This window comes from Manacus candei, unplaced genomic scaffold, assembly GCF_025592945.1.
Source record: "Manacus candei isolate 608988 ecotype Guabito, Panama unplaced genomic scaffold, ASM2559294v1 h1tg000267l, whole genome shotgun sequence".
Taxonomy (NCBI): domain Eukaryota; kingdom Metazoa; phylum Chordata; class Aves; order Passeriformes; family Pipridae; genus Manacus; species Manacus candei.
Genome location: NW_026138315.1, coordinates 48,126 through 68,466, shown reverse-complemented (window position 1 = coordinate 68,466; position 20,341 = coordinate 48,126). Strand labels below are relative to the sequence as shown.

General features: G+C 60.0%; 1 protein-coding gene and 2 long non-coding RNA genes across 18 annotated transcripts in view; 2 read left to right on the top strand and 1 right to left on the bottom strand.

Moving 5' to 3' along the window:
• The first annotated feature begins 2,638 nt into the window (after window positions 1-2,638).
• LOC127464751 (symplekin-like) overlaps window positions 2,639-20,341 on the top strand; it is a 43,161-nt gene continuing 25,458 nt past the window's right edge. For 3 of the 16 annotated variants that reach the window (XM_051775223.1, XM_051775224.1, XM_051775240.1), the window contains exons 1-10: window positions 2,639-2,746; window positions 5,068-5,133; window positions 6,136-6,189; window positions 6,408-6,481; window positions 7,762-7,888; window positions 11,249-11,498; window positions 12,278-12,448; window positions 14,178-14,417; window positions 16,034-16,188; window positions 19,576-19,726. In XM_051775223.1, coding sequence (XP_051631183.1) covers window positions 2,639-2,746; window positions 5,068-5,133; window positions 6,136-6,189; window positions 6,408-6,481; window positions 7,762-7,888; window positions 11,249-11,498; window positions 12,278-12,448; window positions 14,178-14,417; window positions 16,034-16,188; window positions 19,576-19,726 — 1,396 coding nt within the window. Of the gene's footprint in view, window positions 2,747-5,067; window positions 5,134-6,135; window positions 6,190-6,407; window positions 6,482-7,761; window positions 7,889-7,923; window positions 7,973-8,007; window positions 8,057-8,091; window positions 8,141-8,175; window positions 8,225-8,276; window positions 8,309-8,360; window positions 8,393-8,444; window positions 8,477-8,528; window positions 8,561-8,612; window positions 8,645-8,695; window positions 8,729-8,779; window positions 8,813-11,248; window positions 11,499-12,277; window positions 12,449-14,016; window positions 14,082-14,177; window positions 14,418-16,033; window positions 16,189-19,575; window positions 19,727-19,935; window positions 19,976-20,341 lie in introns of those variants that run through there. The other 13 variants (XM_051775226.1, XM_051775225.1, XM_051775231.1 and 10 more) reach the window with 13 other exon arrangements.
• Window positions 9,418-11,025, top strand: LOC127464755 (uncharacterized). Its single transcript, XR_007901581.1, has 3 exons — window positions 9,418-9,490; window positions 9,870-9,991; window positions 10,888-11,025. It is a non-coding gene; the product is annotated as an uncharacterized LOC127464755 (long non-coding RNA).
• Window positions 17,081-17,857, bottom strand: LOC127464754 (uncharacterized). The gene is made up of 3 exons (XR_007901580.1): window positions 17,799-17,857; window positions 17,217-17,301; window positions 17,081-17,123 (listed from the first exon to the last, which is right to left on the bottom strand). It is a non-coding gene; the product is annotated as an uncharacterized LOC127464754 (long non-coding RNA).

Here is a 20,341-nt window from a genome sequence, read left to right as displayed (position 1 = left end):
GGGAGAGAAGCGGGGGGGCGGTTTATGGGGGGATTTGGGGGGCTGGGGGGGCTTTGGAGGGGCTGGGGGGAGTGAGGGGGGGAGTCGGGGTCTATAGGGGCCTAGGGAGGGCTAGGGGGGGTCTTGGGGGTGTATAGGGGCCGGGGGGGACTTTATGGGGGCTGGGGGGGCTTTGTGGGGGTCGGGGGAGCTCTGGAGGAGGAGTGAGGGGGGAGTCGGGGTCTAGAGGGGCCGGGGGGGGCTGGGTGGTCTATAGGGGGCTGGGGGGGGCTCTGGAGGGGATGGGGGGTCTATAGGGTTAGGGTCTGTAGGGGGCCAGGGGCTGGGGGGCCTATAGGGGTCGGGGGTGTGTATAGGGGCTGGGGGGGGGGGGTTATAGGGGCTGGGGGGGCTCTGGAGGGGATGGCGGGAGTGAAGAGGGGGGTCGAGGTCTATAGGGGCCGGGGGGGGCTTTATGGGAACTGGGGGGGCTCTGGAGGGGCTGGGGGGGAGTGAGAGTGGGGGTCAAGGCCTATAGGGGCCCGGGGGGGGCGGCTGGAGGGTCTATAGGGGTCTGGGATTCTATAGGGGCATGGGGGGGGGCCTGTGGGGGGCTTTCTGGGGGTCTAGAGGGGCTGGGGGGAGTGAGGAGGGGGAGTCGGGGTCTATAGGGGCCGGGGGGGGGGGGGCTGCAGGGTCTATAGGGGTCTGGGTCGTCTATAGGGGTCGGGGGGGGCTCTGGCGGGGCTGGGGGGAGTGAGGGGGGGAGTCGGGGTCTAGAGGAGCCCGGGGGGGGGCTGGGGGGAGATCGGGGGGGGTCTATAGGGGCCAGAGGGGGGGGCTGCAGGGTCTATAGGGGTCTGGGTCGTCTATAGGGGTCGGGGGGGGCTCTGGCGGGGCTGGGGGGAGTGAGGGGGGGAGTCGGGGTCTAGAGGAGCCCGGGGGGGGGGCTGGGGGGAGATCGGGGGGGGTCTATAGGGGCCAGAGGGGGGGGGCTGCAGGGTCTATAGGGGTCTGGGGGGTCTATAGGGGTCGGGGGGGGCTCTGGAGGGGCTGGGGGGAGTGAGGGGGGAGTCGGGGTCTAGAGGGGCCTGGGGAGGGCTAGGGGGAGGTTGGGGGGGGGTCTGTAGGGGTCGGGGGGGGCTTTATGAGGGCTGGGGGGGCTCTGAAGGGGATGGGGAGAGTGGGGGGGGGTCGAGCCCTATAGGGGCCTGGGGGGGCGGCTGGGGGGTCTGTAGGGGTCTGGGGGTCTATAGGGGTCTGTAGGGGTCTGGGGGGGGCGATTATGGGGCTGGGGGGGCTCTGGAGGGGATGGGCAGTGAGGAGGGGGCTCGGCGTCTATAGGGGCCGGGGGGGGGGCTGCAGGGTCTATAGGGGTCTGGGGGGGTCTATAGGGGTCGGGGGGGGCTGGGGGGGCTCTGGAGGGGGTGGGGGGGTGGGGGTCGAGGCCTATAGGAGCCCGGGGGGGGGGGTCTGTAGGGGTCTGGGAGGGGTCTGGGGGGGCGATTATGGGGGCTGGGGGGCTGAGGAGGGGGTCGGGGTCTATAGGGGCCTGGGGAGTGTCTGGGGGTCTGTAGGAGTCTGAGGGGGTCTATGGGGGACTGGGGGGGTCTGTAGGGGTCTGAGGGGGTCTATGGGGGACTGGGGGGGTCTGTAGGGGTCTGGGGGTGTCTGTAGGGGACTGGGGGGGGTCTGTAGGAGTCTGAGGGGGTCTATGGGGGACTGGGGGTTCTTTAGGGGTCTGGGGATACTCTGAGGGGTGGGGAGGGGGCTCTATAGGGGCGAGGGGTGTCTGGGGGTCTGTAGGAGTCTCAGGGGGTCTCTAGGGGACTGGGGGGGTCTATATGGGACTGGGGGGTCTATAGGGGAGTGAAGGGGTCTGTAGGGGTCTGGGAACACTCTGGGGGGTGGGGAGGGGGCCCTATAGGGGTGGGGGGAGTCTGTAGCAGTTTGGGGGGGTCTGTAGGTGTCTGGGGACACTCTGAGGGGTGGGGAGGGGGCTCTATAGGGGTGGGGGGGGTCTACAGGGGTCTGGGGGGGTGTATAGGGGACTGGGAGTGTCTCTAGGGGACTGGGGGGGTCTATAAGGGTCTGGGGAGTGGGGAGGGGTCTCTATAGGGGGGGGTCTATGGGGGTCTGTAGGAGACTGGGGGGGTCTGTAGGTGTCTGGGGACACTCTGAGGGTTGGGGAGGGGGCTCTATAGGGGCAGGGGGGGTCTGGGGGGGCCTGTAGGGGTCTGGGGGGGTCTGTAGGAGTCTGAGGGATCTATTGGGACCGGGGGGGGGGTCTGTAGGGGAGTGGGGGGTGTCTATAGGGGTCTCTGGGGGGGTCTGTAGGGGTCTGGGGGTGTCTATAGGGTCTGGGGGGGGGGGTCTGTAGGGCCCAGGTGACACTCTGAGGGTTGAGGGGGGGTCTCTATAGGGGTGGGGGGCGTGTCAGAGCCTTGGGGGGTCTGTAGGGGACTGAGGGTGTCTGTAGGGGTCTGGGGTGGTCTGGGGGGTGTCTGTAGGGGACTGGGGTGTCTGTAGGGACCAGGTGAGGGGTGGGGAGGGGTCTCTATAGGGGTTGGGGGCATGTCAGAGCCTTGGGGGTCTCTGTAGGGGTCTGGGGGGTGACGTGCTGTGACCCCCCCCCTCTCTCCTTTCCCCCCCCAGGGCCATGTCGGGGCCGGGGGGGTCGGAGGGGCCGAGCCCCCGCATGAGCGTGGCCTCCCAGTTCTTCAGCGAGGAGGAGACTGGGAGCGATGGGAGGAGCACCTCCGAGAGGGTGGGGCACGGGGGGGGGGCCAGGGGGGGGCCTGGGGGACTGGGGGTCCATGGGATCCACTGGGGGGGTCCCCGGGGTCAGGGGGTGGGTCCCAGTTCACCAGCAAGGAGGAGACTGGGAGCGATGGGAGGAGCACCTCCGAGAGGGTGGGGCACGGAGGGGGTCACTGGGGGGTCCCTGGGGGGGTCCCTGGGGTCAGTTTGGGGGTTCCTGGGGGGCCTCGGGGGTCCCTGGGGTCAGTTTGGGGGTCCCCGAAGGAGGGGGTGGGTCCCAGTTCACCAGCAAGGAGGAGACTGGGAGCAATGGGAGGAGGGGGTGGGGCATGGGGGGGGGGGCCTGTGGGGGTCCCTGGGGTCAGTTTGAGGGTCCCTGGGGTCAGTTGGGGGGTCCCCGGGGTCGGGGGGTGGGTCCCAGTTCTTTGGTGAGGAGGAGACTGGGAGCGATGGGAGGAGCACCTCCGAGAGGGTGGGGCACGGAGGGGGGGCACTGGGGGGATCCCTGGGGGGCCTCAGGGGTCCCTGGGATCGACTGGGGGGGGTCCCTGGGGTCAGTTTGAGGGTCCCTGGGGTCGGGGGGTGGGTCCCAGTTCACCAGCAAGGAGGAGACTGGGAGCGATGGGAGGAGGGGGTGGGGCATGGGGGGGGGCCTGGGGGGGTCCCTGAGGGAGGGAGGGGTCCCTGGGGTCTGTTTGGGGGTCCCTGGGATCAGTTGGGGGGTCCCTGGGGGGGTGGGTGGTCCCTGGGGTCAGTTGGGAGGATCTCCAGGGCAGGGGGGGTCCCTGGGATCAGTTTGGGAGTCCCTGGGGTCAGTTTGGGGGTCCCTGGGGTCAGTTGGGGATCCCTGGGGTCAGCTGGGGGTCCCTGGGATCAGTTTGGGGGTCCCTGGGGTCAGCTGGGGGGTCCCTGGGGTCAGTTTGGGGGTTCCTGGGGTCAGTTTGGGGGTCCCTGGGGTCGATGGGGGGGTCTGTGGGGATGGGGGGGTCCCTGGGGTCAGTTTGGGGGTCCCTGGGGTCAGTTTGGGGGTCCCTGGGGTCGATGGGGGGGTCTGTGGGGATGGGGGGGTCCCTGGGGTCAGTTTGGGGGTCCCTGGGGTCAGTTTGGGGGTCCCTGGGGTCTGTTTGGGGGTCCCTGGGATCAGCTGGGGGAATCCCATGGGATAAGAGAGGGGTCTTTTGGTTGGAGAGGGAACGTTTGGGATCTCTTGGGGGGGTCCCCGGGGATGGGGGGGGTCTCTGGGGTCAGTTGGGGGAATCCCATGGGATGGGGGGGCTCTGGGATCTGTTAGGGGGGTCCCTGGGGATGGGGGGGGGTCCCTGGGATCAGCTGAGGGGAATCCCATGGGATGGAGGGAATCAATCCCTGGGATCCTCAGGGTGGGGGGAGCAGGATCCCTGGGATAGCCAGGGAGAGGATCCCAAAGCACCCTCAGGAATGGGGGGGGGGGGGGGGGAATTGCGGGGGGGGGGGTCCAGAGGAGGCTCCTGGGGATCCCTCAGAGGGATCCCGGGCTGAGGCTGATCCCGGGAATTCCTCTGAGCTGAGGCTGATCCCGGGAATTCCCCTGAGGGATCCCAGACTGAACCTGATCCCGGGAATCCCCCTGAGGGATCCTGAGCTGAGCCTGATCCCGGGAATCCCCCTGAGGGATCCTGGGCTGAGCCTGATCCCGGGAATTCCCCTGGGCTGAGGCTGATCCCGGGAATCCCCCTGAGGGATCCTGGGCTGAGCCTGATCCTGGGAATCCCCCTGAGGGATCCTGGGCTGAGGCTTATCCCGGGAATTCTCCTGAGGGATCCTGGGCTGAGCCTGATCCCGGGGATTCCCCTGAGGGATCCTGGGCTGAGGCTGATCCCGGGAATTCCTCTGAGCTGAGGCTGATCCCGGGGATTCCCCTGAGGGATCCTGGGCTGAGGCTGATCCCGGGAATTCTCCTGAGGGATCCTGAGCTGAGGCTGATCCCGGGAATCCCCCTGAGGGATCCCAGACTGAGGCTGATCCCGGGAATCCCCCTGAGGGATCCTGAGCTGAGGCTGATCCCGGGAATTCCCTGAGGGATCCTGGGCTGAGGCTGATCCCGGGAATCCCCCTGAGGGATCCCAGACTGAGGCTGATCCCGGGAATCCCCTGAAGGATCCTGAGCTGAGGCTGATCCCGGGAATCCCCCTGAGGGATCCTGAGCTGAGGCTGATCCTGGGAATTCCCCTGAGCTGAGGCTGATCCCGGGAATCCCCCTGAGGGATCCTGAGCTGAGCCTGATCCCGGGAATCCCCCTGAGGGATCCCAGACTGAGGCTGATCCCGGAATTCCCGGGAATCCCCCCAGGTGGTGGATCTGCTCAACCAGGCGGCTCTGATCGGGAACGAGGGGAAGATCAACATCCTCAAACAGGTGGGAGGGGGGGAAAGGGGGATTTGGGGGGAAAGGGGGATTTGGGGGTGGGATTGGGGGGGAAATTTGGGATTTGGGGGGGAAATGTGGGATTTGGGGGGGAAATGTGGGATTGGGGGGGAGGAAATGTGGGATTTGGGGGGGAAATGTGGGATTGGGGGGGAGGAAATGTGGGATTTGGGGGGGAAAGGGGGAGATTGAGGTGGGAAATGTGGGATTTGGGGGGGGGAATGTGGGATTTGGGGGGGGGAAATGTGGGATTTTTGGGGGGAAAGGGGGGGAGTTGGGGGGGAAATGTGGGATTGGGGGGGAAAGGGGGAGATTGAGGTGGGAAAGGGGGGGTTTGGGGAGGGAAATGTGGGATTTGGGGGGAAATGTGGGATTAGTGGGGGAAAATGTGGGATTTGGGGGGGAAAGGGAGGACTTGGGGGGGGAAAGGGGGGATTTGGGGGGGGAAGTGTGGGATTTGGGGGAAGGAAATGTGGGATTTGAGGGGAAAATGTGGGATTTGGGGGGGAAAGAGGGAGTTTGAGGAGGGAAAGGGGGGATTTGAGGAAGAAATGTGGGATTTGGGGGGAAAATGTGGGATTTGGGGGGGGAAAGGGGGAGATTGAGGTGGGAAAGGGGGGATTGGGGGGGGAAATGTGGGATTTGGGGGGAGAAATGTGGGATTTGGGGGGGAAAGGGGGATTGGGGGGAGGGAATGTGGGATTTGGGGGGGGGAATGTGGGATTTGGGGGGAAAAAAGGGGGGGTTGAGGTGAGAAAGGGGAGATTGGGGCGAAGAAAATGTGGGATTGAGGAGGAAAAGTGGGATTTGGGGAGGAAAATGTGGGATTGGGAGGGAAAGATGGAGGGATTGAGGTGGGAAAGGGGGGATTGGGGGGAAAAATGTGGGATTGGGGGGGGAAATGTGGGATTTTGGGGGGGAAAAGGGGGGGATTGAGGTGGGAAAGGGCGGATTTGGGGAGAAAATGTGGGATTTGGGATTGTTCCCCCCCAGGTGCAGGAGCTGATCATCAACAAGGACCCGACACTGCTGGACAACTTCCTGGATGTGAGTGGGATCCAGAGGGATCCAGGGGGATTGGGATGGATCCAGAGGGACTGGGATGGATCCAGAGGGATCCAGAGGGTCTGGGATGGATCCAGAGGGATTGGGATTGATCCAGAGGCACTGGGATGGATCCAGAGGGATCCCGAGGGATTTGGGATCCCTCCCTAAGCTGTGGGTTGGATCCATCCCTGTGCTGACCCCCCTTTCCCCTTTCCCAGGAAATCATCGCCTTCCAGGCCGACAAATCCATCGAGGTCCGCAAGTTCGTGGTGGGATTCATCGAGGAGGCCTGGTGAGGGGCTGGGGGGCAGGGTCACACATTTGGGGTCAGTGTCACACATTTGGGGTCAGTGTCCCCCATTTTGGGCTCAGTGTCCCCATTTTGGGGGGTCAGCCCCCATTTTGGGCTCAGTGTCCCCATTTTGGGCTCAGTGTCCCCATGTTGGGGTCAGCCCCCATTTTGGGGTTAGTGTCACCCATTTGGGGTCAGTGTCACCCTGGGGGGGGTCAGCACCCATTTTTGGGGTCAGTGTCCCCATTTTGGGGTCAGTGTCACCCATTTTTGGGGTCAGTGTCCCCATTTTGGGGTCAGTGTCACCCATTTTTGGGGTCAGTGTCCCCATTTTGGGGTCAGTGTCACCCATTTAGGGGGTCAGTGTCACCTATTTTTGGGGTCAGTGTCACCCTGGGGGGGGTCAGTGTCTCCCAGCCCCGTTCCCACATCCCGAGGTTTCCCCCATCCCAGTTTTTTGGGACCCCCCGAGGATCTGGGGGTTCCTGGGTGACCCCGGGGGGTTATGTGGGGAGGGGGCAGCCCCCATGTTGGGGTCAGTGTCCCCATTTTTGGGGTCAGTGTCACCCATGTTGGGGTCAGTGTCCCCATGTTGGGGTCAGTGTCCCCATTTTTGGGGTCAGTGTCACCCATTTTGGGGTCTCAGTGTCCCCATTTTGGGGTGTCAGCCCCCATTTTGGGGTCAGTGTCCCCATGTTGGGGTCTCAAAGTCCCCCCGTGCCCCCAGCAAGCGGGACATGGAGCTGCTGCAGAAGCAGTGTCCCCATTTTGGGGTCAGTGTCCCCATTTTTGGGGTCAGTGTCACTCGGGGTGGGCTCAGCCCCCATTTTGGGGTCAGTGTCCCCATTTTGGGGTCAGTGTCCCCATTTTTGGGGTCAGTGTCCCCATTTTGAGGTGTCAGCCCCCATTTTGGGGTCAGTGTCACCCTTGGGGGGCTCAGTGTCCCTGGGGGGGGTCAGGCCCCGTTCCCACATCCCGAGGTTGCCCCATCCCAGTTTTTTGGGCTCTGGGGGTTCCCGGGTGACCCCGGGGGGTTCTTTGGGGTGTCAGCCCCCATTTTGGGGTGTCAGCACCCATTTTGGGGTCTCAGTGTCCCCATTTTGGGGTGTCAGCCCCCATTTTGGGCTCAGTGTCACTGGGGGGGGTCAGGCCCCGTTCCCACATCCCGAGGTTGCCCCATCCCAGTTTTTTGGGTCCCCCCAGTCTCTGGGTGACCCCGGGGGGTTCTTTGGGGTGTCAGCCCCCATTTTTGGGGTCTCAAAGTCCCCCCGTGCCCCCAGCAAGCGGGACATGGAGCTGCTGCAGAAGCTGATCGCCAACCTCAACATGCTGCTCAAGGACGAGAACGTCAACGTGGTCAAGAGAGCGATCCTGACCATGACCCAGCTGTACAGGGTGGCCCTGCAGGTAATTAATGAGTTCATTAACTAATGAAGGAGTTAATGAGGGGCCATCCTGACCATGACCCAGCTGTACAGGGTGGCCCTGCAGGTAATTAATGAGTTCATTAACTAATGAAGGAGTTAATGAGGGGCCATCCTGACCATGACCCAGCTGTACAGGGTGGCCCTGCAGGTAATTAATGAGTTCATTAACTAATGAAGGAGTTAATGAGGGGCCATCCTGACCATGACCCAGCTGTACAGGGTGGCCCTGCAGGTAATTAATGAGTTCATTAACTAATGAAGGAGTTAATGAGGGGCCATCCTGACCATGACCCAGCTGTACAGGGTGGCCCTGCAGGTAATTAATGAGTTCATTAACTAATGAAGGAGTTAATGAGGGGCCGTCCTGACCATGACCCAGCTGTACAGGGTGGCCCTGCAGGTAATTAATGAGTTCATTAACTAATGAAGGAGTTAATGAGGGGCCGTCCTGACCATGACCCAGCTGTACAGGGTGGCCCTGCAGGTAATTAATGAGTTCATTAACTAATGAAGGAGTTAATGAGGGGCCGTCCTGACCATGACCCAGCTGTACAGGGTGGCCCTGCAGGTAATTAATGAGTTCATTAACTAATGAAGGAGTTAATGAGGGGCCGTCCTGACCATGACCCAGCTGTACAGGGTGGCCCTGCAGGTAATTAATGAGTTCATTAACTAATGAAGGAGTTAATGAGGGGCCGTCCTGACCATGACCCAGCTGTACAGGGTGGCCCTGCAGGTAATTAATGAGTTCATTAACTAATGAAGGAGTTAATGAGGGGCCATCCTGACCATGACCCAGCTGTACAGGGTGGCCCTGCAGGTAATGAATGAGTTCATTAACTAATGAAGGAGTTAATGAGGGGCCATCCTGACCATGACCCAGCTGTACAGGGTGGCCCTGCAGGTAATTAATGAGTTCATTAACTAATGAAGGAGTTAATGAGGGGCCATCCTGACCATGACCCAGCTGTACAAGGTGGCCCTGCAGGTGATTAACTCATTAATTAGGGGCCATCCTTAATAAAGTAATTACTTATTATTTATTATTGAAAATAAACTATTAATTATGGTAATTAATATAGTAATTAAATAATTTCATTAGAATTAAAAATGGTAATAAGCTTAAATGGTGAGTGATAAGCGATAAATTTATCATTTCATAATAAATTAAAGGATATTTTGTTTAAATAATTTAATTAGAATTTAATTGAATTGTTTTTAATTATTAGTAGCTATTTATTATATGTTAATGATAATTAAGTAATTTAATTAGAATTAAAATTGTAATAATTTTAAATGGTGAGTGTTAAGTGATAACTTTATCATTTAGTGATAAATTAAAGGATAATTCAGTTAAATAATTTAATTGCAATTTAATGAAATAAGTAACAAAATTCTCAATAATTATTTATCCTATATTAATGATATGTTATTTATGACGATAAATAACTTAATTAGGATTAAGATTATAGTAAGTCTAAATGGTGAGTGGCAAGGAATAAATTTATCATTTAACAATAAAATTAATGATTAAGTCGCTTAATTATAATTCACCACCCTGCAGTGGCTGCTGAAGTCGAAGGTGATCTCGGAGCTGCAGGATGATTAAAATACCCCGATAATTGTTTATTAAAAACATTAAATGCTATAAACACATATTGTAAAATACTCTAATTTTTCTGTAACTGGTTTTTTTTTTGGCTGCAGTGGCTGGTGAAGTCGAAGGTGATCTCGGAGCTGCAGGATAATTAAAATACCCCCATAATTCCATATTAAAAATATCAATTCCTACAATTATATATTTTATAACTGGATTTTTTTGCCCTTTAGTGGCTGGTGAAGTCGAAGGTGATCTCGGAGCTGCAGGATAATTAAAATACCCCGACAATTGTATATAATAAAATATTGTGATTTTTTTCTGAGTGATTTTTGTGTCCCTTTAGTGGCTGCTGAAGTCGAAGGTGATCTCGGAGCTGCAGGATAATTAAAATACCCCGATAATTCCATATTAAAAACATCAATTCCTACAATTGTAGATTTTATAACTGGATTTTTTTTGTTGCAGTGACTGGTGAAGTCGAAGGTGATCTCGGAGCTGCAGGATGATTAAAATACCCCGATAATTCCATATTAAAAATATCAATGGCTATAATTCTATATTATAAAACACTCTCATTTTTCTGTAACTGGATTTTTGTGCCCTTTAGTGGCTGGTGAAGTCGAAGGTGATCTCGGAGCTGCAGGATAATTAAAATACCCCCATAATTCCATATTAAAAATATCAATTCCTACAATTACATGTTTTCTAACTGGTTTTCTGCCCCTTTAGTGGCTGGTGAAGTCGAAGGTGATCTCGGAGCTGCAGGATAATTAAAATACCCCCATAATTCCATATTAAAAATATCAATTCCTACAATTATATATTTTATAACTGGATTTTTTTGCCCTTTAGTGGCTGCTGAAGTCGAAGGTGATCTCGGAGCTGCAGGATGATTAAAATACCCCGATAATTCCATATTAAAAATATGAATACCTACAATTGTAGATTTTATAACTGATTTTTGTGCCCCTTTAGTGGCTGCTGAAGTCGAAGGTGATCTCGGAGCTGCAGGATAATTAAAATACCCCGATAATTCCATATTAAAAATATCAATTCCTACAATTACATATTTTATAATTGGATTTTTGTGCCCTTTAGTGGCTGCTGAAGTCGAAGGTGATCTCGGAGCTGCAGGATAATTAAAATACCTTGATAATTCAATATTAAAAATATCAATTCCTACAATTATATATTTTCTAACTGGTTTTCTGCCCCTTTAGTGGCTGCTGAAGTCGAAGGTGATCTCGGAGCTGCAGGATAATTAAAATACCCCGATAATTCCATATTAAAAACATTAAATGCTATAAACATATATTATAAAATACTGTAGTATATTTATAACTGTTTTTCTGCCCCTTTAGTGGCTGGTGAAGTGGAAGGTGATCTCGGAGCTGCAGGATAATTAAAATACCCCGATAATTCCATATTAAAAATATCAATTCCTACAATTACATATTTTATAATTGGATTTTTGTGCCCTTTAGTGGCTGGTGAAGTCGAAGGTGATCTCGGAGCTGCAGGATAATTAAAATACCCCGACAATTGTATATAATAAAATATTGTGATTTTTTTCTGAGTGATTTTTGTGTCCCTTTAGTGGCTGGTGAAGTCGAAGGTGATCTCGGAGCTGCAGGATAATTAAAATACCCCGATAATTCCATATTAAAAACATTAAATGCTATAAACATATATTGTAAAATACTCTAATTTTTCTGTAACTGGTTTTTTTTTTGGCTGCAGTGGCTGGTGAAGTCGAAGGTGATCTCGGAGCTGCAGGAGGCCTGCTGGGACCTGGTCTCGGCCATGGCCAGCGACATCATCCTGCTGCTGGACTCGGACAACGACGGCGTGCGCACCCACGCCATCAAGTTCGTGGAGGGGCTGATCATCACCCTGTCCCCCAGGATGGCTGACTCCGACGTCCCCAAACGGCACGAGAACGACATCAGCCTGGACAGGATCCCCAGGGACCACCCTGTCATCAAATACAGTGAGGGGGGACACCCCAGGGACCACCCTGTCATCAAATACAGTGAGGGGGGACAGCCCAGTGACCACCCTGTCATCAAATACAGTGAGGGGGCACAGGGGGGGACAGGGGGGGGACATCAGCCTGGACAGGATCCCCAGGGACCACCCTGTCATCAAATACAGTGAGGGGGCACAGGGGGGGACATCAGCCTGGACAGGATCCCCAGGGACCACCCTGTCATCAAATACAGTGAGGGGGGACATGGGGGGGACATCAACCTGGACAGGATCCCCAGGGACCACCCTGTCATCAAATACAGTGAAGGGGGACAATGGGAGCCCCCCCCCAAGCCCCTGTGACCCCACAGACCCCCCTGTGCCCCCCTGACCCCCCTGTGCCCTCTATGACCCCCTCTAACCCCCCTGTGCCCCCTGTGGGAGAAGGGCACCCCCTGTGACCCCTGTGCCCCCCATGGCCCCCCCTGACCCCCCTGTGCCCCCTCTAACCCCCCATGGCCCCCCCTGACCCCCATGTACCCCCTATACCCACAGGTGCTCTGTGGGAGGAGGGCACCACCCCCTGTGACCCCACAGACCCCCCTGACCCCCCATGGCCCCCCCTGACCCCCTCTAACCCCCCTGTGCCCGCAGGTGCTCTGTGGGAGAAGGGCACCCTCTGTGACCCCACAGACCCCCTCTAACCCCCCTGTGTCCCCCATGACCCCCCAGTGCCCCCCATGACTCCCTCTAACCCCCCATGGCCCCCCCTGACCCCCTCTAACCCCCCCGTGCCCGCAGGTGCTCTGTGGGAGGAGGGGAAGGCGGCGCTGGAGCAGCTGCTCAAGTTCATGGTGCACCCGGCCATCTCCTCCATCAACCTCACGGCCGCGCTCGGCTCCCTGGCCACCATCGCCCGCCAGCGGCCCATGTTCATGGCCGAGGTCATCCAGGCCTACGAGACCCTCCATGGTAACGTCCCCAGGGCCACCAGGGCCACCAGGGTCATCCCCTGTGCCCGGGTGTATTCCCCTGTCCCCATATCCCACTGGCCACCATCGCCCGCCAGCGGCCCATGTTCATGGCCGAGGTCATCCAGGCCTACGAGACCCTCCATGGTAACGTCCCCAATGTCCCCATGGCCACCAGGGCCACCCCAGGCCATCCCCTAACCCCCAGGTATCCCCATATCCCACTGGCCACCATCGCCCGCCAGTGGCCCATGTTCATGGCCGAGGTCATCCAGGCCTATGAGACCCTCCATGGTAATGTCCCCATTGCCACCAGGGCCACCTCTGGGCACCCCTATCCCTGGGTGTCCCCATATCCCTCTGGCCACCATCGCCCGCCAGCGGCCCATGTTCATGGCAGAGGTCATCCAGGCCTACGAGACCCTCCATGGTAACGTCCCCAGGGCCACCAGGGCCACCAGGGTCATCCCCAGGTGTCCCCTGTCCCCGTGTCCCACTGGCCACCATCACCCACCAGCGGTCTGGGGTCATGGCCGAGGTCATCCAGGCCTACGAGACCCTCCATGGTAACGTCCCCAATGTCCCCAGGGCCACCAGGGCCACCCCAGGCCATCCCCTAACCCCCAGGTATCCCCATATCCCACTGGCCACCATCGCCCGCCAGTGGCCCATGTTCATGGCCGAGGTCATCCAGGCCTACGAGACCCTCCACGGTAACGTCCCCAGTGTCCCCATGGCCACCAGGGCCACCAGGGCCACCCCTGGCCATCCCTGGGCATCCCTGACCATCCCTGGCCATCTCCTGTCCCCGTGTCCCACTGGCCACCATCGCCCGCCAGCGGCCCATGTTCATGGCTGAGGTCATCCAGGCCTACGAGACCCTCCATGGTAACGTCACCAGGGCCACCTCTGGGCATCCCCTAACCCCCAGGTGTCCCCATGTCCCACTGGCCACCAGGGCCACCCCAGGCCATCCCCTAACCCCCAGGTATCCCCATATCCCACTGGCCACCATCGCCCGCCAGCGGCCCATGTTCATGGCCGAGGTCATCCAGGCCTACGAGACCCTCCAGGGTAACGTCACCAATGTCCCCAGGGCCACCAGGGCCATCCCTGGCCATCCCCTAACCCCCAGGTGTCCCCGTGTCCCACTGGCCACCATCGCCCGCCAGTGGCCCATGTTCATGGCCGAGGTCATCCAGGCCTACGTGACCCTCCAGGGTAACGTCACCAATGTCCCCACGGCCACCAGGGCCAGCAGGGTCCCCCCAGGCCATCCCCTGTCCCTGGGTGTCCCCGTGTCCCACTGGCCACCATTGCCCGCCAGTGGCCCATGTTCATGGCTGAGGTCATCCAGGCCTACGAGACCCTCCATGGTAACGTCACCAAGGTCACCAGGGCCACCTCTGGACATCCCTGGGCATCCCTGACCATCCCTGGCCATCTCCTGTCCCCGTGTCCCACTGGCCACCCACATCCCACATCCCGTATCCTGTATCCCCCATCCCATATCCCCTTTCCATATCCCATATCCCAAATCCCACATCCCAAATCCCATCTCCCCCCCAGCCAACCTGCCTCCCACGCTGGCCAAGTCCCAGGTGAGCAGCGTGCAGAAGAACCTGAAGCTGCACCTGCTCAGCGTGCTGTGCCACCCCTCCCATCCCACATCCCACATCCCACATCCCATATAACTTATCCTATATCCCATATCCCATATCCCCTCACAGCCAACCTGCCTCCCACGCTGGCCAAGTCCCAGGTGAGCAGCGTGAGGAAGAACCTGAAGCTGCACCTGCTCAGCGTGCTCCGCCACCCGTCCTCGGGGGACTTCCAGCCGCAGATCACGACGCTGCTGGTGGACCTGGGCACCCCCCAGGCCGAGATCGCCCGCTGCACCCCCTGCCCCCGCGACGCCCGCAAGCGGCCCCGCGACGAGCCCGACCCCACCCTCAAGAAGATGAAGATCGGTGAGAAACCAACACCCCCGGGGGGTTGGGGACATCAAAAGTGCTCCCAGGGACACCAGAGTGCTCCCAGTGCCACCCAGGGTCCTCCCAGTACCACCAGAGTCCTCCCAGTGCCACCCAGGGTCCTCCCAGTGCCACCCAGTGTGACACTGTAACCCCCCCCGACCCCACCCTCAAGATGAAGATCGGTGAGAAACCAACACCCCTGGGGGGTTGGGGACATCAAAAGTGCTCCCAGGGACACCAGAGTGCTCCCAGGGACACCCAGGGTCCTCCCAGTACCACCAGGGTCCTCCCAGTGCCACCCAGTGTGACACTGTAACCCCACCCTCAAGAAGATGAAGATCGGTGAGAATCCAACACCCCCTGGGGGGTTTGGGGACCTCAAAAGTGCTCCCAGGGACACCCAGGGTGACACTGTAACCCCCCCGACCCCACCCTCAAGATGAAGATCGGTGAGAAACTAACACCCCTAGGAGGGTTGGGGACATCAAAAGTGCTCCCAGGGACACCCAGGATCCTCCCAGTGCCACCCAGGGCCCTCCCAGTGCCACCCAGAGTCCTCCCAGTCCTTGCTGGGGACAGGTGGTGGCACTAAATGCCCCCTAAAGATCCTCCCAGTACCACCCAGGATCCTCCCAGTACCACCAGTGTCCTCCCAGTACCACCAGGGTCCTCCCAGTACCACCCAGGGTCCTCCCAGTAGCACCCAGAGTCCTCCCAGTACCACCCAGGGTCCTCCCAGTGCCACCCAGGGTGTCATTGTAACCCCCCTGGGAGACTTGGGGACCTTGAAAGTGCTCCCAGTACCACCCAGGGTCCTCCCAGTGCCACCCAGGGGGACTTTGTAACCCCCCCCGGGGGGGTTGGGGCCCTCAAAAGTCCTCCCAGTACTACCCAGAGTCCTCCCAGTGCCACCCAGGGTCCTCCCAGTCCTTGCTGGGGATGGGTGGTGGCACTAAATGCCCACCTGAGGTCCTCCCAGTGCCACCCAGAGTCCTCCCAGTGCCACCAGAGTCCTCCCAGTGCCACCAGAGTACTCCCAGTACCACCCAGGATCCTCCCAGTGCCACCCAAGCTCATCCCAGGGCTACCCAGTGTGACATTAAATCCCTCCCAGTCCCTCCCAGTCCCTCCTGGTCACCCTGGATGGGGGGGGGTGACATTAACCCCTCCCAGTCCCTCCCAGTGTCACCAGCAGTGTCACCACAGCCCCTCCCTGGGGTCCTGGTGGGTGCTGGGGCCCCTCAGGGCCCCCCAGTGACCCCCCCTTGTCCCACAGAGCCCCCCTGGGTGACATTAACCCTTCCCAGTCCCTCCCAGTATCACCAGCAGTGTCACCAGCAGTGTCACCACAGCCCCTCCCTGGTGTCCTGGTGGGTGCTGGGGACCCTCAGGGACCCTCAGGGCCCCTCAGGGCCCCCCAGTGACCCCCCCTTGTCCCACAGAGCCCCCCTGGGTGACATTAACCCCTCCCAGTCCCTCCCAGTGTCACCAGCAGTGTCACCAGCAGTGTCACCAGCAGTGTCACCACAGCCCCTCCCTGTTGTCCTGGTGGGTGCTGGGGCCCCCCAGTGCCCCCCAGTGCCCCCCAGTGACCCCCCCTTGTCCGGCAGAGCCCCCCCTGGGGGAGGATGACGAGGACAAGGACCTGGAGGCGCCGGCGGTGGCGGCGGCCAAGGCGGGCGGGGGGGTCAGCGCGCCCTCGGACACCGACATCACGGCCGAGTTCCTGCAGCCCCTGCTGACCCCCGAGAACGTGGCCAACCTGGTACGGGGCATTTTGGGGGGTACCTGGGGGGGTGTCCTGATCCTGCAGCCCCTGCTGACCCCCGAGAACGTGGCCAACCTGGTACGGGGCATTTTGGGGGGTACCTGGGGGGTACCTGGGGGGGTGTCCTCATCCTGCAGCCCCTGCTGACCCCCGAGAACGTGGCCAACCTGGTACGGGGCACTTTGGGGGGTACCTGGGGGGGTGTCCTCATCCTGCAGCCCCTGCTGACCCCCGAGAACGTGGCCAACCTGGTATGAGGGGGGCATTTTGGGGGGCACCTGGGGGGGTATCACCCTCCTGCAGCCCCTGCTGACCCCCGAGAACGTGGCCAACCTGGTACGGGGCATTTTGGGGGGTACCTGGGGGGTACCTGGGGGGTGTCCTCATCCTACAGCCCCTGCTGACCCCCGAGAACGTGGCCAACCTGGTATGAGGGGGGCATTTTGGGGGGTATCCCTGTCCTACAGCCCCTGCTGACCCCCGAGAACGTGGCCAACCTGGTATGGGGGGCATTTTGGGGGGTACCTGGGGGGGTATCTCATGTCCTACAGCCCCTGCTGAGCCCTGAGAACGTGGCCAACCTGGTAGGGGGCACTTTGGGGGGCACTTTGGGGGGGTATCCTGATCCTGCAGCCCCTGCTGAGCCCTGAGAATGTGACCAACCTGGTAGGGGGGCACCTGGGGGGCACCTGGGGGGTTATCCTGATCCTACAGCCCCTGCTGAGCCCCGAGAACGTGACCAACCTGGTAGGGGGCACTTTGGGGGGTACCTGGGGGGGTGTCCTCATCCTACAGCCCCTGCTGGCCCCCAAGAACGTGGCCAACCTGGTACAGGGCATTTTGGGGGGCACCTGGGGGGTTATCCTGATCCTGCAGCCCCTGCTGACCTCCGAGAACGTGGCCAACCTGGTACGGGGCATTTTGGGGGGCACCTGGGGGGTACCTGGGGGGGTATCTCATGTCCTACAGCCCCTGCTGAACCCTGAGAACGTGGCCAACCTGGTAGGGGGCACTTTGGGGGGCACCTGGGGGGGTATCCTGATCCTGCAGCCCCTGCTGACCCCCGAGAACGTGGCCAACCTGGTATGAGGGGGGCATTTTGGGGGGCACCTGGGGGGGTGTCCTGATCCTGCAGCCCCTGCTGAGCCCCGAGAACGTGGCCAACCTGGTACGGGGCATTTTGGGGGGTACCTGGGGGGTACCTGGGGGGTGTCCTCATCCTACAGCCCCTGCTGACCCCCGAGAACGTGGCCAACCTGGTAGGGGGGGCATTTTGGGGGGTATCCCTGTCCTACAGCCCCTGCTGACCCCCGAGAACGTGGCCAACCTGGTATGAGGGGGGCATTTTGGGGGGTATCTGGGGGGGTATCCTGATCCTACAGCCCCTGCTGAGCCCTGAGAACGTGGCCAACCTGGTATGAGGGGGGCATTTTGGGGGGTACCTGGGGGGGTATCACCCTCCTCCAGCCCCTGCTGAGTCCCGAGAACGTGACCAACCTGATATGAGGGGGGCACCTGGGGGGCACCTGGGGGGGTATCCTGATCCTACAGCCCCTGCTGACCCCCGAGAACGTGGCCAACCTGGTAGGGGGCACTTTGGGGGGTACCTGGGGGGGTGTCCTCATCCTACAGCCCCTGCTGAGCCCTGAGAACGTGACCAACCTGGTATGGGGGGCACCTGGGAGGGTATCTGGGGGGTATCACCCTCCTGCAGCCCCTGCTGACCTCCGAGAACGTGGCCAACCTGGTAGGGGGGGCACCTGGGGGGCACCTGGGGGGGTATCTCATGTCCTACAGCCCCTGCTGAACCCTGAGAACGTGGCCAACCTGGTATGGGGGGCATTTTGGGGGGCACCTGGGGGGTATCCTGATCCTGCAGCCCCTGCTGACCCCCGAGAACGTGACCAACCTGGTAGGGGGCATTTTGGGGGGTACCTGGGGGGGTATCTCATGTCCTACAGCCCCTGCTGAACCCTGAGAACGTGGCCAACCTGGTATGAGGGGGGCACCTGGGGGGCACCTGAGGGGGTATCCTGATCCTGCAGCCCCTGCTGAGCCCCGAGAATGGGTGTAGGGGGCACTTTGGGGGGCACCTGGGGGGGTATCTCATGTCCTGCAACCCCTGCTGACCCCTGAGAATGGGTGTGGGGGACACTTTGGGGGTCTCTGAGGGGGTGTCCCCATCCTGCAGCCCCTGCTGACCCCTGAGAACGGGTGTGGGGGGCACCTTGGGGGGCTGCCGACCCCCGAGAACGTGACCAACCTGGTATGGGGGCACCTGGGGGGTATCTGGGGGGGTATCACCCTCCTGCAGCCCCTGCTGACCCCCGAGAACGTGGCCAACCTCGTATGGGGGCACCTGGGGGGGGCATTTTGGGATCCCTGAGGTGCTGTGCCCCCCCAGGTGCTCACCAGCCCTGGTCAGGGACAGGGACACCGTGTTGGGGACAGTCTTGGGGACATTTTGGGGTCCCTGAGGTGCTCTCTCCCCCCCTTCCAGGTCCTGATCAGCCCAGGGTGGTCTCAGGGGGACATTTTGGGGTCCCTAAGGTGCTGTGCCCCCCTTACAGGTCCTGCTCAGCCCTGGTCAGGGATGGGGACAGGACATTGGGGACATTCGGGGGGCCATTTTGGGGTCCCTGAGGTGCTCTCTCCCCCCAGGTGCTGGTCAGCCCAGGGTGGTCTCAGGGGGACATTTTGGGGTCCCTGAGGTGCTCTCCCCCCTTACAGGTGCTGGTCAGCCCAGGGTGGTCTCAGGGGGACATTTTTGGGGTCCCTGAGGTGCTCTCCCCCCTCACAGGTGCTGGTCAGCCCAGGGTGGTCTCAGGGGGACATTTTTGGGGTCCCTGAGGTGCTGTGCCCCCCTCACAGGTCCTGCTCACCCCAGGGTGGTGTCAGGGGGCCATTTTGGGGTCCCTGAGGTGCTCTCTCCCCCCTTACAGGTCCTGCTCAGCCCAGGATGGTGTCAGGGGGACATTTTGGGGTCCCTGAGGTTCTGTCCCCCCTCACAGGTCCTGATCATCCCGGGGTGGTCTCAGGGGGACATTTTTGGGTCCCTGAGGTGCTCTTTACCCCCCCTTTGCAGGTTCTTCTCAGCCCTGGTCAGGGATGGGGACAGGACATTGGGGACATTCTGGGGGCCATTTTGGGGTCCCTGAGGTGCTCTCTCCCCCCAGGTGCTGGTCAGCCCAGGGTGGTCTCAGGGGGACATTTTGGGGTCCCTGAGGTGCTCTCTCCCCCCTCACAGGTGCTGGTCAGCCCAGGGTGGTCTCAGGGGGCCATTTTGGGGTCCCTGAGGTGCTGTGCCCCCCTCACAGGTGCTGATCAGCCCAGGGTGGTCTCAGGGGGCCATTTTGGGGTCCCTGAGGTGCTCTCTCCCCCCAGGTGCTGATCAGCATGGTGTACCTGCCCGAGGCCATGCCCGCCTCCTTCCAGGCCACCTACACGCCCGTGGAGTCGGCGGGGACCGAGGCCCAGATCAAACACCTCGCCCGGCTCATGGCAACGCAGATGACGGCGGCGGGACTCGGGCCTGGTGAGGGGTTGGGTGGGATAAGGGTTTGGGAGGGTTGGATTTAGGGTTTGGGAGGGTTGGATTTAGGGTTTGGGAGGGTTGAGGGGCACCTCATGGCAACCCAGATGACAGCGGCGGGACTCGGGCCTGGTGAGGGGAGAAGGGGTTGGGAGGGTTGGATTTAGGGTTTGGGAGGGTTGGAATTAGGGTTTGGGAGGGTTGAGGGGCACCTCATGGCAACCCAGATGACGGCGGCGGGACTCGGGCCTGGTGAGGGGTTGGGTGGGATTAGGGTTTGGGAGGGGTGGGATTAGGGTTTGGGTGGGATTAGGGGTTGGGAGGGGTGGGATTAGGGTTTGGGAGGGTTGGGATAAGGGTTTGGGAGGGTTGGATTTAGGGTTTGGGAGGGTTGGATTTAGGGTTTGGGAGGGTTGGATTTAGGGTTTGGGAGGGTTGGATTTAGGGTTTGGGATGGTTGGAATTAGAGTTTGGGAGGGTTGGATTTAGGGTTTGGGAGGGTTGGATTTAGGGTTTGGGAGGGTTGGATTTAGGGTTTGGGAGGGTTGGATTTAGGGTTTGGGAGGGTTGAGAGGTTCCTCATGGCCACACAGATGACGGCGGCGGGACTCGGGCCCG